The sequence below is a fragment of the Parambassis ranga genome, chromosome 3, assembly GCF_900634625.1.
Source record: "Parambassis ranga chromosome 3, fParRan2.1, whole genome shotgun sequence".
In the NCBI taxonomy this organism is placed as follows: Eukaryota; Metazoa; Chordata; class Actinopteri; family Ambassidae; genus Parambassis; species Parambassis ranga.
The window spans coordinates 11,110,851-11,126,895 of NC_041024.1; the positions used below are offsets into that span (position 1 = coordinate 11,110,851).

Sequence of the window (16,045 nt, forward strand, 5' to 3'; positions counted from 1 at the left end):
TCAGCTGAATGTATGTTTTTTTTCATTGAAGTTAGTTAGAGAGAGGTCACAGCCTGGTTTGTCTTCTTACAACACGAAGAAGTGTCACTAAAAGAAAGTGCAGCTTCTCTTCAGGGAAAAAGGCGTCCTCAACATTGCAGTCGCACTGCAGCCTGTAAGTGACGTTCATTTAAGCAAGCTTATTAAACTTAGTAAAAGCGGGCAGTAACAACCATCCTCCCTGTCTCCACTTTTATTTCGCCACCTCTCTCTCTCTCTCTCTCTCTCTCTCCCTCCCTCTCTCTCTCTCTCTCTCTCTCTCGCATCTCTTGTCTGGGAGGAGGAGGGGGAGTCCTGCCTCTTTGCCTTCCTCAGATCAATGCCCTGGCCACTCACTTTCTGATGTTGCACGACGGGAAATGCTTTGAATACTTGCGACATGGCTGCGCGCATTGATTGCCAAGATTGACAGCAGCTCTACCCATCGTCTTCTCCTGTCTTAGTGTGTGTGAGAGAGAGAGAGAGAGGCAGAGGAAGATAAAGAACAGACAGACTAACAACAAAAGGTAGTTGTGTAGTTTCGGACAACAGAACTTCACAGAGAGTGTGTACGGGATCCCCTCCTGCATGGCCCCGTGCGAGCAGACTTAAGTTTTCGCTCAACAGATAGCTCAGTGATCATTTTCTACAAAGTGTAGCCGAGTCTAGTATTCTTTACGCACGGGAAAGGACGCACAGATATCTTCTCCACGGCTCACATCATCCAGGTAAAACATGTTTGCTGCACTTTTTCCCCTCTTGACATGCTGTTGTTGTCCTGATATTTTCACCTTGTCTTTATTGCTGGTCCCTTAAAAGTGGAACGCGCAGTCAGTGACATGTCCCGGCACCGTGCGCGCATGTCGCTTTAAAACAGTTATTAGAAAGTCGTGTATGTGTTCAACAGACGCGGATCCGCGGAGTTTGTGGCGAGGAGAATGACTGTCAAACTTTGATTATTGCGACTGTCTGATGCGTCGCTTTCACCAAAACAAGCCAAGTCCACACGCGAGAGGAGAGAGGCGCGTTACGTGCTGGCTCGGAGCGGCTCGGCTTCACCTCGGAATCAGCGAATCTGCTTTATACACAACATCTTAAGTTCATCTGAACTTCATTCCGCCACGGCCCCGTCGGTTTTGAAGGTTTGAAATCATGTTTTCTTGTCTTTAAATCTGCTGTTTGAACAAACGTGAAGCCGTGCGAGCGGACACAGGCTGCTGCTGTGTGTAAACGGGTTGCTGTCACCGAGAACTATTCACTAACCATCACGACTAAGTGGCGATTCTTAATCAGCCGTTAAACATTTAGAGGTTTAGTGTCTGTGTTTACATGTCCCGTAACTTTCTTCTGCTGACGGCAGTTTCACTTTTGTCCACACAGCGGTACCATTCATTGTCAATGACGTGCGCCCTGGTAGGTTTCCTGTCTCTGCGTGTGAGGTGGACAAGTTTATTTGAAGCTTTCGCGAGTGTCTCATTATACCTTTATACATCCCGGCGCTCTCTGCACCCTAAACTGCGTCTATGTGGAGGCATTTGTCATGTTGTTTTTCTTCTTCTTCTTCTTCTTATGTCAGAAAAAAAGCAGAGATCCTGAAAGCCGTGCAGCCTGGGAATTTGCTCTTCCTTAACTTTCTCGGGGGGGTCAGGGGAATTGACCTCTAAAGAATGCATCAGCCATAAATTAAATTCAACAATCGCAAGGCTTGTCCATTTAGAGAACATGTACTCGAACAGACAGTTTTCCATTTAAGACGAAAGCTCTGAAGCTCGGCGCTCCCGGACTGAACAGACACAAGTCCTCTGGTGAAAAGTGCTCTTTAAGAACACTTAAGAAAAAATATTAATAATCAGGCTTTTTACACAAACTAAAATTATCACTCAGATATTTTTACAGCATAATATAAGCTACGCTCAATATGAATATAAAGAAAACATTTAATTTTATGTCTGTAAAGAAATATTAATGTAACACAAACTTCAACAATAATTTTTCAACTTTATGATAAATGTAGGGAATTATCAGAGGATGATATGTGCGTGTGTAGCGCGGAGCCTCATTTTAAGATGTTTTCCAAAATTAGACACACTCCCTGTGTGCAACAAAAAAAAAGCAGCAGAGCCCTAAAACTGGTGCGGGAGTTAAAATAACATTCTAACAGGAGGAGAATGAGCAGTGACAGCAGCGTCAGACCCAGCAGCACACTTTCTTTTATTTAATACACATGTGCGGTTTTTGACCACACAATTAACACACCTGTGGCTAATTAATGAGACTATAATTATTTACAGCCTGTTCCATTAAAAAAAAAGTCAACCAACAGAAAGAAGCTTCAGAATCCTCACCGGCTGCTGCTGCCGTGTGGAAGGGAAGTTTTGTTTTTTTTGCGTTTTTAGTTTGGAAGTCTTAACTGTTGCCTGTGTTAAACGCAGGTTTCCTCATAAGGTAAGGCGGTCCTGGAGACCAAACGCAAGTCTAAATGGCACATTTATAATTAGACTGCCCATTCAGCACATTGTCCTGATTGCTATACAGGGACACTCGGCTCTGTCTCTATAAGAGTTTGACTCTGACGGCTTGTGCAGCTCAGCGTGTCGCTCACTAAAAGAGAGAGAGCGAGAGAGAGAGAGAGAGAGAGAGAGAGAGGAAAGAGTGAAAAGCGGCATTTCAGCCCTTTGATGCCAGCCGCGCTTGGCTTTTATTGAACATTTTACACTCATTTTTTTGTTGCACACGTGAACTACCGGCATCTTAATTAACCACCTTATCCCTCTATACACTTCTCTGCAATTGTTACGATTAATAATCGGAGAAACGTGAAGTGTAACTAATCTTGTCAGTGTGATTCTCTTCTGATTGTTTTTGCATTTTTATTAATATTGTGCAGGGCAGATATTGCGCATTTCTTTCGTAGTGATTGCAGCCGATTCAAAAACTGACAATTTTATGTGTGTGTAAAACAAACTGCAAGGTAATGATATCCTATTGATCACATGTCACATGCACATTTTCTGTATTTTTAAGGACTTATCTGCGGGTGGATCTCGGGGTGACTTGAGTTTTTTTTTGCAAGACTGAGAAATAAGGCAGCATTTCCCACCTGGACTCAGCATAAGATATAAGAGTCGCTGACGCTGATGTGCCAGTAAGTTCAAAGATTTTTAGGACTTTCATTTTGTCATGAAGGGGGGGGGGCAAACCTGGCTCACTTGTCTAAACAAATCCTGCACTCTGTCCAAGTCCAATGTCTCTTCTCTTGCAAAAGCATCTGAGACTTTTCCCCCCTCATTATCATACATTAGAAGCTATTTGTTTTTAATTGAAAAGGGGGGTATGTAGGGAATGAGTCTGATCTTAAATTTTGTTAGGACTAAACACCATAGTGTGACTTTACCTGCAGTCCTACTTTTCACTGTCCTCATCATCTACAGGTAGGATTTGCTTAAAGCTCATGTGCCAGCAATTAGTGGGATCAAAGAAAAAGCAGGATAGACAGAGAGGAGGGGCGAGAGAGAAGAGTGGAAAGAGATGCAGAAAGAATCTGTTTGAATATATATTCATATGTGTAATCATTACATTCGTTTAATACAGTCTGTGCATTTGGAATTTAATTGTAAATGTGGCACCAAAAGCAAGGAAAAAAGAAAAGAAAACTAAAGAAAAAAGGCTGTATCTGTGGTGACATTTGTCATTATTAAGTGTGATTTTATTCCACTGCCAAAGAGAAATCCGCTGTATGTTTAAACCACGCAGTGATGCAAATTAAAGTGCTGGTGTGTGTTGGTTTCGTTTTACGGCCTCTGCTCTTCTGTTAACAGTTTTACCCGGAGTGTATTCCCCTGCCAGAATGAATTCTTTAATGATATTACAACCACTCATGATAAGCTGATTTCATGTGCGGAGAAGGGGAAAAACATTCCAATACTGACACATTTCTGTCGTCATATGCAGATAGAGTGGTCGTAATAATGTGGTGATTATTTTTTATACAAAATGAGCATCGTGGTGTGGCTGCACTTGTCGTTCCAGTCCTTGATATTTTAAATTCTTCTAAATCTGTAATTGTTTTATTATTCTAGTGTGTGTGTGTGTGAGAGGGGCTTGGGGTGTGTGTATATGTGTGCATGAGAAAAAGAGCTCCTTTATGCATTGGCACGCATGAGTGCTGCTTTCCGCCTCAGATTTTTTGTGTGAAAATGTCTTCACTCCTGACACAGAAAAACACTACTGTTGATTTTGATTTGAAACGTCAAAATCCAAAAAGCCACCCCTCTCGTCTTCTCGCGACCAAACATCAGTTTTGACTGCATAACTGAGACCTTACACTCTGTGTGTTCCTTCCACATACATTGTGGTTGGCAGAAAGACAGCTATTTTGTTTGCAAGTGACAAGACGAGGCAGGGATGTGGACAGTCGGGGGCGGCTGAGGGGTACACAGGTACTAGTCTTCTTCTCTTTGTGGCTGAGGCTTGATGGTAAACAAGATGAGAAGAGGTAAACAACAGCAGGCCTGGTAAAGGTAGAGGAGGGGGGCAGCAGAAGGTTGGAGGACTGCAGGAGATAATAAATGTGGCAGCACATGTTGTGACATCTGTCTTTCTAAGTGTTATCTAATTTGCTTGTAGAATATTTCAACAATGATCAAAACTGATGGGGATATGCCATAGCCATTTTTTTTGGTAATTCCTTCCCTCAGACAAGAAGTTTTTGACAAGTTGGTAACAAGTCACTAATTAATGTCAGCACATTCATCATGGCTTATGTTAGTGACATCCTATAGAGGAGACATACTGATGAAATGAGGGGTCAGCTGAGTCAGACAGGCAGAGCAGACAGTGGGGACATAAAGTCACCGTTTGAAAAGCTGTGAGCAGACAGACAGCGGGAAGACAGTGTGAAAAGCATCAGGCGCTTCAACATTTTGATTTCATAAAGCCCTGGATGCTGATTTTCTTTAAATATATCTTTTTTTTGCTGAACGCAGGTTCCTTTAATGTCAAAGATTCAACTTGATTACATGTTTTTTTTTATGCGGAATGAAACAGCACCTATGTTCGCCAACACTTACTGAACATCAACAAGAGCAGCGGCAGTTTTTTTTCCTGCTCTATTAGATCTCCCTCTGGCTGCTCTAAGTGAACAGTATTGCTGACATTAAAGGATTACAGATGAAAAAAAAAATCTAAATATATGTATCATCACAGGAGCTGTATAATTGCACAAGTAACCTAAGTGGCTCATTTTGATCTGTATCATTCACTCTCCCACCGAATGAAGTTTTTCTCAAAATAATTGGACATTTTCTTTCAGTCCATAGCATAGTTGTGCATAATTAACTTTGACTTCAAAATGCAACAGTCCAGGCTATGGTAAGTGGCCTCTGTTGAGTTTTTTTTTTTAAATCACACATTAATATGTAGAATTAATTGGAAGGGCGTTAGTGGCCGCATGTCTGTGACACAGGTCTGGGACAGTAATCAGGTGGAGGAATTAGTCGGGCTCATTGTTTTTTATGAATCAGATGAAGATTTGTACAGTGGCTCTGTGAAGATGGTTGCCTCTATTACCATATCAAAGAAGCACACAGTGCAGCCGGGCAGTAATTAAAATGTGGTGGATTTTGGAGTCTCTGCACACACACACACATGTTCTCTCTCTCTCTCTCTCTCTCTCACACACACACACACACAAACACACACACACAAAGCATATAACCCAAGGCTGAGAACTATCAGGTCGTGTGAAAAGAGTGCAGGTGGTTGAAGCTGAATTTTAAACAAACACTCGTGTCGCCCCCATGTTCCCTTTGCAGATATTTGGCCACAGAATTCAAAGCAAAAAGAAAGAAAAAAAAAAGCTAGTTTTCTTTGCTTTTATGGCAACCATTTTGTTACCTACAATTTGAGAGTCGTGTGTGTTAATTAATATTAATCTGTAATATTTTTTATTGGATTAAGTCACACTAATCCTAAACTCTAATAGAAAAAAATGCTTATCAGCATTCTATAGACAGATACATTAGATATACGGTCGTCATATGTGTGCATGAGTGACCTTGCTTCTGAACTCTGAGACGAATCAAAAAGAAGAAGAAGCTGTGATCTCTCGCCTCCAGGGATTTCTGTCCTGCTAGAATTGGAGAAGCTCTGAAGACCTGAGATTGTGTCTTGTGAGTGAACAAGGGAAAAGAGATTAGTGTAATGTGGGCTTATGCGCTGCTTACACACAAAAGCGTCACAACACGCTCTTTCCTTGTGTGACAGCCACCCTCCTCTTCCTCCTTCCCCTCCTCCTCCTCCACCCCAATTGTGCTTGGATCAGGCCATCCCATGGGTGAGCGGCTGCCTTGGAGGAAGCGTTAAAGGACTCCATAAAATTATAACTTGAGTGCCAGCATGGGCAGCTGTGACACTCATGTAAATATAATGTGAAAGAATGCCCTAAAAACCTCTAATAAGGGAGAAGAAGCGCAATTATGGCATGCGGCACATTTGAATTTCTTATTTGTTATAAATAAGCCTAGTGCAGGCAAGAAAAAAATCATGAATTGCTTTAACATTTAGAGCATGAGCATGAGTCACAAGGTTCAAATCATTTACCGACTGTGATAACAGAGATTTTAGAAGGCAGTATTAGTAGCTACACAGGTCTCCACGGTCTGTTAAAGCTGAACAATTAGACATTATCCAATTGGTGGAGGTTAACAGCCGTCTTGGCATCTGCCAGCCTGATCTGACATGAGATGTAAAATATGCTCCGGAGTCATGACTAAGCCAGCCAATCTGGTTTCATTACTCCATGGTCCAGCTTTAAGGATGCTGGGAGCTGCTTTGTTGGCACTTGACTGTTTTTAAATCAGATTAGTTTTTATGCATAAATTTGCACATGTGCTCATACATAGTGTGTGTGTGTGTGTGTACACTCTGTGCTGTCTTTCTGACCATGTGGAACCTTGATCCATGATACAAACAGCAGATTGTTTGATTGACCTGTTAATCTACAATGCATAATCACATGAATTTAAAACTGAACTGAGACATCTCACCTCAGCACACGTTGTCTTTGCTACTGCCTACTTTTAAGCTCTCCAGATAGCATGTGTTAGCGCTGTTGGATGGAAACAAATACTGATAGACCACTTGCATCATGGAGCAGCTACTGTGACATCTAAAACAGGCCAGAAAGTCACGGAAAAGAAAGGATGCATCAGGCCAGAAATCAGATTCACAACAGTTTTTCCTGTGGAAAATGCTAATGCACAATGCCAAAAATAAATCAAAGAGACAGAGGGAGTAGACGGAAAGGGTCTTGTGGCTAAAGTTCTGATGAAGTTAACCATAGCATCTGTTCTTGCCCAGGTCTTTTGTTTGCTCTTTGAATAATTTCTTTATACACTAACTTGGATGTGTTACAAGGCTTTGCTCTTAATGTGCATTATGAGAAAATGGCTTCAGCAGACTCGACCACAAGCTTTCTCCTCTCTTTCTCTCTCTCTCTCTCTCTGTCTTTGTTATTCTCTCTCGCTCTGTCTCTCTCTCTCACTGCTCACTGTGTAAGTAAAGGGAGGAGGGTGTTTGGGGCCTGTTGGTGAAAAGATGAGCGAAGAGCAGATTTTTTTCTGAGACATTACACAACTAAGGATTCAGCACAAATAATGATGTAAATGTTCATGTTGCCTCACATCCCTCTGATGTTGAGTAAGTACATCAAACTCAGTCTTCTTCAGTCTATCAAATAGATTTTTTTGTCCTGACCCACAATTGCCGTTTCTTTTAGAAAGTAGAGTTTTGTATTTTTAAGGTGGTTGAAGATATTTATTGTACTTAGAAGTAGCACTCGATGAGCAGCTTTCATTTGTTGCCAAATGGCTGGAGTAACTGTATCCATCACTCTGCCTACTTTAACCATTATATAACCATAACAGAGAAACTTGTGGAAAATATGAACCTTCAACTCAAACCAAATTTAAGTAGTGATCTGTTTATTCTTAGGCGGTTTTGGCCAATAACAATCACACTTTAAGAACAACCATTGGAGGCCATGGAAACACTGAAAATCTCTGATAGCCTCAGCTGCACATTTATAAGCAAGCTAAAAAAACAAAAAAAAACAAACAAAAAACTCCAGAGCCTGAGAAAAAAAAGTACCGCCTGTGATAATCTCTTTCTTGAATGGGACTAAAAAAGAGAAATCTGCTGAAATGATAGAGAAAGGCTGTGGTTTGGACCATATAACAAATTTCCCATGAGCCTCTTTGACAATCTGAAGGGATAGCCACTCTGGCACACGCCACCCGCCCACATATAATATATATACACACACACAACACAGAGAGGCATTTCTGCCAGGCATTACCAGTGTAGAAACCTCTGAGAGGAGACTTGTATAAAAGGAGGGTGATTGACAGGAGTTGGATGAGGAGACACTAGAGGCGGCTACAAAACATTTCCAAAGAATGACACTGTGCTGCAACAAGTAAAGATGCTTACAAACCTTCTTGCAGTCATTTACAATAACAATTTATATTCACTGTCAAAACGTATTTGCATAATTTTTTTAACTGCAGCTAAACTGCTGAAGGAGGTCAGGGAGGATGGACAAGCATATGACGTCTATGGTGGTGACTGAGCTTTAGATCCTTTTTTTTAACATTTACCATGCTCACCCTATTCTTCCCAACCATAACAAAGTGTTTTAGGTTCCCAACCTAACCCAAATGCACTCACCATGACCACAGTGTTTTCCCAACTCTATCCAATTACTTTCAGTTGCCGAAACACAACCATAGAAAAAGTAATCATGCTTTTCTTGCAAGAGGAAAAATGACAATGATATGTTGATCAGAAACAGAAAAGGCTCTCAAAAATAGAATGAAAATAATCAGTAGAAATTTGGACCATATACCAACACATACTATAAAGACAGATTTCTTGTGTCAGTGAGGAGAAAGGCTTTGTGCCCTTGGTTAGGGGTGGGGTTGAGGGTACGCTGGGACGTACAATGTTCCTCCTCATCCTCAGCAAAGCTAAATTTATTGGTTACCATCTGCAGGGTGGAGGAGCTTGGGTTATGGCCAGGCCAAAGAAAGGCTTCTAATTAAACAGTCATCATTATCAACTTGTGGTCAGTGATCATCGTCCCCAACTGGTTCTCCAAGATGAACATGGAATCATTGAGGCTTTCCTTGAAGCCCATGCTGGACTGAATTAGAATAGAAGAAACAGAGGAGGAAAGTGCTAGTGAGAACATGTTTTTTTTTCCTTTTCTTGGCAGAATACGCAGCATGAGGCCCTGTGCCATATCCACTCAGGTTTAAACAATTATCCGACATCAGAGAAACCAGTAGAGCCTCAGCGTTGGCACAACCAGGGCGCTTTTGACTGCCATACTTCAGGCCATGGTTTCAGACATGGCCAAGTGTCACATGTAAGCAGAGCTTTCAATAATTTCAATTAGTGTAAGAGGGTGTGCCTGCAGTATCTGTATTACTGCTGCTGGAGGAGCATTTCCTTTGAGGTTGACAGCCCCTTAATATCGTATTTCATGGTTTGATGTGTGAGTGACACAGAGGCGCTCCAAGAGGATGGCAAAATGGTTTATTAGGACCTAATTAGAGCCCTGTGATTAAAGGGGAAGTGACTATGATTAGGAGACCTGCAGATGATGTGGAAACATGGATGAATATTCAGAGAAGAAAAGCACAGTAGCCTGTGGGTGTTTTCACGTGTGTGCCTTTGTAGAGACACTACAGAGTCCGGGCTGCCTCGGAGCAGCCGTGTTATGATATCATCTCAGTGGGGGAACATTACCACTTAAGCTATTAGGAACAGAATGCAAAAACTACTATGTGCAACCCTTCAGCTGATGTTAATAGGATGAATGTAAGAATTTAGATTTTTTTTTTGATGAGCAGCTCTTGTATTCCAAACACTGTGAAGGTTAGGTGTTTTTTACGGTTTCAGTGCAGCACGTCAGAGAGGACTTTCACAGCCAATTGAACATGAAACCATGAGGAATGTTCTGCAGAGCCGGGTCTACTTTGGGAAGCTTAGGGCACTTGCAAAGAATCACACATTCTTGTGAACTTCAGAGTATGCTCTGTTTAATCAAAGAGATAAATGGTGGTATTATTATTAGTCTCCATCAATGGAGAGATTAGCATTGGATTTTCTTTTCTTTTCGCCTCACAAACTTCTAACTTTTTCAGATATCTGATAGCCACAGCCATTAGAAATCATTTATGGGAGTGTTCTGAGGGCAGGAGATTGTCAGCAGGGCCTCGCGATTTTACAATTTCACAACTGACTTCCTCCTTAAAATGACACTGGCTTACCTGCCTATTACTCCCTTTGATTTCTACAGTACATGCTTCTGCGCTCTGAGAGGTATTCATAATAAGCTTAAACTCCACTGGCTTCATTGCTAAAGGGTGCTTATCTCTCAGCTATTCAAGAGAAAGAAGGGTAATATTTTTTCCAATTTCAACATTTTACTGTTAGGCCGCACTCTGCCCAAAACCACGTTTGGGGGCTGTTGTGGAGAGCTGGTATGCACACACATTCAACACACACACACACACACGCAGTGCCCATGGCTGTTCTTTGGATTTTTTTTTTTTTTAGATTTTTTTTGTTGAATTGAAATATTGAAATTGTACAGCTGTGGGCTTTTTGTTAGATGGATGGAAGTCACAGATTTCAGCACATTTATTTGTTATTATATTTTATTCAGTATATATTTAACTCACATTTCTAAGGGTTGTGGGAACTGGTCAGAAAGTGTTATTTAAAAGTCTGCTTGGCAAATTCAATAGCAACTGAGTGCATTACAGAAGAAGAAAAAAATCTGAAAAGCATTTTTCTATTATTACATAAATTATACTTACCTTCCAGGACTTATTCCATATTTGAACACGCAATTTAATCTATTTACATTTTCATTACCCCCCCCCCCCCCCCACTGGAATGTTGAAAGTATACTCAGCTTCAACATGTATACTCATATGTAATGGAAGATATACTTGAAAAGTAGTTTGTGGTGAGCAGTAGTGGCCATTGAGGGCCGTCTTTTCTTTTGTTTGGAGCAACGTCAGCTTTTCTTATAGAATAATGGGAAGCATGTGTTCACAAGTGAAAGGAAAACATTTTTCATTCGATCCACCTGTTGTGCTTTTAACACCAGACTCAGATTAATACTATCTGGACAGCTGCTTATAAGAGTTGTTCCTGCTCTCTTTTGCATTTTTACACTAGCAGCAATGCACAGAAGCCAACTACATACTTGAACAGAAAACATAAACCTTATAGTAGAATTTAAACACACCTAATCTGTAGGTGCAAAGTGTTTGTTTGAACTGCATTTATCTCCACCAGTTAGCAGCGTGCAGTACTGTGAGCCTGTAAGTGCTCCCCAACCCTCTGCCTGTAGAGTCAGCTTGCAGGGTTTCTCAGTTTTACCGTTGCTTGTGCCATGCTGTAATGGGCTCCCAGGACATGGTGGGAACATAATAACTGCTTGACAATGTTGTTCTTACCCCCCTGATTCTCCACTAAATGTGAAATGTGTCCAGAAACATGGAATATATGGTACAGGTTGTGATGTCAGTTGTTATTGCTGGATATGCAAACCAGTAAATTTTGGATTATTTTCCACAATCTGCTGTGTGGAGTGGTTTATGTCACAAAGGCCACATTGTAGCTAGTTGGGTGTAGTGTTGTCTCCCTCTCTCCCTCTTTCTCTCTCCCTCTCTCATTCTCTTGCTCTGTGCCTTGCTTGGCCACCTTCTGTGCTTTCAGTCCAGACTGCAACCTTACTTTATGCCCTTCCTTTCTTTGTGCCACAGTCAATGGACAATGGAACTATAGGATATCTTACATAATGGGAAAAATGAAGCATTTAAAGTGTGAAGGGCCAAAAATATTACCCAGACTTTCCCAGTGTAATGCTGTGGATATCTAATCTTGTGACATTAGTCTGTATTTCTTTAACTATTAGAACATATGTTCTTTACAAATAATGTATTTCTGTTCCTTTGTCGTACAATTGAGACTCTCACTGTCTTTTTTCCCATACAGTATGGAATGGAAGAGCATCCTGTTTTTCCGCTAATTAGATTTGCCACTAACATATGCTGGCAGGAACCTCTTACCTTGTTTGACTTATTTATTGCCTGACTGTAGAGGTAATTTGACCTTTCATTTCAAAGGCCCTTTTTTAATCCAGAAAAGGAGTGTTAAACTCAATTATACCAGTGATCAGTGGTTAAAACACTACATTTGTTTCCTCTGAGGGGACAAGCCAAGTACAGCCCTGCCCTCAGCTCCTTGTCTCTGACTCCTGGCCCTTCTACCCCTACAGGGCAACAAGGGGGAGGGAGGGTGTGGGGGGGAGAGGTAAATTAGGAGGAGAAAGAAATGGTGATGGGTGGGTGGGGTGGAAGGGCAGAGGGAGACGTGAGTGAGATGAGAAAAGGGAGAACGGAAAGCGAGGGAGAGAGGCAAGTGCCCTACAGTTCCTGCCATGTCACTGGAGATTTGTGTCCTCCTTTTAAATCATTTCCCTCTTTAGAAGATTAAGAAGGCAGAAATATTCTCAAACTGATCATTTTCCCTCCCCCTGAATGGGCTCATTTGCATTTGCAAACGCTGCGATTAATTGTGGGTTTCATAAAAAAAAAGAAAAGACAAATGACCTCTGCAATTGTAAATAAAAGAAGCAAAAAGGTTATAAAAGTTAAAGAGGTTATAATGTAAATTGTTAAGATGGCTGTACAGGGGCAATGGAGCCATAGTGAAGTGCAGCTGTCCATCACTGTCAGGTTTACACAGAGGCCACTTAGAGGCTTTGTTTAGATTTTTTGGAATCTGTGCATCTCCTCCTTTTTTTGTTATTTGCTTCCACTAAAAAAAAGAAAGACTGCTTCTTTATTATTTCAGTCTATGTTGTGAAATGCTGTTATATTGCAGCATGTGTTGTTTTACATAAATATAAGATGGAGTAATTTTCCAACATGGACTTTTTTTGTACGATTTTCTTCTTAGGTTTCCTGCATCTCACTTGTCTGCCAGGGTTGTACTGATCTTGCCACTAAAAATAATTATCTGTCAACTTAAACTGGTTTTTGCAGAAAAAAAAAGTGACAGTAGCACAAGTCACAGGTGGAAAAGACCATAAAAAAGAGGCGTCCCAGCTTCTACTCGAACAAGGAAAACACTGAATAATTTGTGGACACCAATGCCTCGTTGTAACCTGATCATTTATGGATCAGTTGTTTCCTTTCTGGTTTAATTCACCATGTGATTGATTTTCAGTGCAGTACTGTTGGAAATATCCACACTAAACTGTGCCTGAAATAGGGAATCATTTGAATACAGATGCTTACGGCTTAGGCCTTGTCACTGGAAACCACTTGGAGCCAGGAGACAATTGCAGGTTGATTATGTTGCTTCTGACAGAAGTTGCAAGTCCTTTGTACAAGGCAGAGATATTTGCATCTAAATGCTTATTGTAGACATCTAAACAGCATAAAGACTGATTGTAAATGCCAGCTGTTGGGCTGTACTCGTGAATAAAAAAAAAAGAATTTCAATAAGGAAAATTGGGATGGAAATGAGGAAATTATTTTCAAACAGTGGAGCTGAAATCAATAAGTAGGAAATGGATGTGTGGTGGTTATATATTTGTATTGAATATGTTTGTACAATCACATATGAATCTATTTACAGTTAGCAATGCATTGTAACTGCTGGAAATACAGTGTTTATATTCATCTTATTTGGTTATTCCTGCAGGCTGTTTCGATTTTCTACCTGTAACCAGGTGTGAGATGAATTTAATGAATCAGATTTTAGCTATAATACAACTGTTATGATATATTTTACACTATCTGTTTTGTTATAATGCTTCCAGGCAGCTGTTGTTGGAACATATTTTGTTCTTTGTAACCTTAGTGTGCATGCAGATGTTCGTGTGTATGCTGTATGTAAGTGCAGCCATATATGTGTGTGTGTGTGGCTGGTGCCCAAAGCAGAGTGATGCCCCTGCTGATTCTGCTCCTCTAGCTCTTTGTCCTGCAGCACTCAGTGTGTCTGCCTCCTCAGGAGACTGGCAGGCTTCTCTAGTGTGGCTCCACAAAGGCCCAGCCTCCTTTGAGGTGTTAAAAACTTCCATTTATGCATCTCCCTGGACAAAAAAAGCACCAAGCCCATTTGAGTCCAGTAGCAACACAGGCAGACATTGTGGCCACGCTTCTCTAGCACTCATTTCACAGATTCTAAAACCAGTATGTGGTGAACAGGATTTGAGGGGCTAAAGTGCCCCGCGAGGGCCAGGCGATAAGAGGGGAGAAACGCCACCACGCAGTAAACTAGAAGATGGGTCCAGGAAAATAAACACATTACCTGGGAGAGAGGGAGAGACTTGTTTTCATGCCCCTGCCCCCCAACATTACACAGAAAATACAAAGCCAGCCCAGAATAAGAAAGAGACAAAGGATGAAAAAAGGAAAAGAAAATATCTGAGTATATAAGTTAAGAAAAGAGGCCTCATTGGTGTGCAGAAAACAAGCCTATTGTGTGTCTTTACAGTCTTTGGAGTAAAAAAAAATATATGTGAGAGGAAATCAAAGAGAATTGATAGGTTGCACGCTCGCCTGTTAGAAGCATTGGGGACTGAATGGCGTCCACCATGGAGGAAAACATTCAGTTTGCTGGTCGTTCTCTCCCTTTACCCGGCCAGTCGCTCAGCAAATAGTATTTTATTCTTGTTATTTGTCACAGAGGAAATGACAGTTAATGTATTTGCCAAGCTGCACATGAAAGCCTGGTTCAGTCCCCGCACTGTATTGTATGTAACACACTCAGAAAAGAATAGCTGCTTGTTTTTTGACATTATTACACTTTCAGCACCCTCAAAATACCGGTCACAGTTTGAGTTGCAACAAAGATATTTTAACTGACACTCTGGCGGCCCTTCTTAACAACCTGGTGCTAGACATTTTGTGAGCGTCTCGTCTGCTTCGGTGTCAGGCGCAGAAGAACGCAGCCCGAGAGGCACAGAGGGCGAAGATGAAAAGAAAAGAGACATTTGTAAAGGTTGACAGTTAAGGGTGTGTCGGTGCATGAAACAGCTGTTTGCACGTCACTGACCATGTTTCCAACACCAAATAACTCAATGATACGCTGGATCTCTTGTGGAAGTACAGCTTATCTTACTGACAAGACACTTCTGGACTTTTGATCCAAAGTGTGGAGCAGAAAGTAAACACATTTCCACAGCCTACCTGAACTCTAGCTGCTTCCTGACAAGTAATGTCCTCTCATTCCCGGCTATGGTGATTACTCATTGCACGAAAGCTGTCGTTTCAAATTTCACAGATGATGCTACTACAGAGCAAATTGACTTTATGGAACTGGATATTTAACAGACAATCACATGTGTTCAATTACTCTATCAGACATTTCTGTGCCAGAATGTTCTGCACTTTGCCTCCAATGCTCCCCCTTCCTCTTCCTCCTATTTCCCTATTTCCTCAGGGACCTCTGTTATAGCCCCACCTCATTGCATCCCAAACTCCCCCCCACCCACCCCCAAGCCCGACTGACTGTGTGGCTGCTGCTTCTGCAGAGATAACCACACTGCATCCAGGTAGGGAGCAGCCTGCTGATGGCATAGATTACCTCTATTGTCAAAATAACTAACTCTGCAGAATTCCTACTTTAGTGTGTTTGGACGCAGGGGAGAGTGAGGATTTGGAATGGAGGATTGAGAGGACGTTTTTTTTAACATGCTGCAGATCTGGATAAATTCCAAACAGAAGTTGAAGCACAAGTTTTGGCTTGCTCATGCATATCCATGCACACACACACAGTTAGAGGAAGATACATACAGTGTGCATGTATGCATGCAGTAGATGCATACAGTACGTACAGGACAGGTTTTTAAGTCAAGTACATAAATAAATCTGAATTTGGTCACGACAGATATAAAGCAGTATAAACTCCTCAGTGCTGTATGTGGTGATGCTGA

General features: G+C 41.4%; 1 protein-coding gene across 15 annotated transcripts in view; it reads left to right on the top strand.

Annotated features, from left to right (window-relative positions):
* Window positions 1–325: 325 nt before the first annotated feature.
* Window positions 326–16,045, top strand: part of sox6 (SRY-box transcription factor 6) — a 119,711-nt gene continuing 103,991 nt past the window's right edge. For 5 of the 15 annotated variants that reach the window (XM_028401169.1, XM_028401170.1, XM_028401173.1 and 2 more), the window contains exons 1-2: window positions 326–746; window positions 3,043–3,163. Coding sequence is in view for 1 of the 15 variants with exons in the window: in XM_028401172.1 (XP_028256973.1) it covers window positions 3,156–3,163 (8 nt within the window). In the remaining 14 variants the exon portion in view is untranslated. Of the gene's footprint in view, window positions 747–812; window positions 1,161–3,042; window positions 3,164–3,407; window positions 3,450–16,045 lie in introns of those variants that run through there. The other 10 variants (XM_028401165.1, XM_028401174.1, XM_028401178.1 and 7 more) reach the window with 6 other exon arrangements.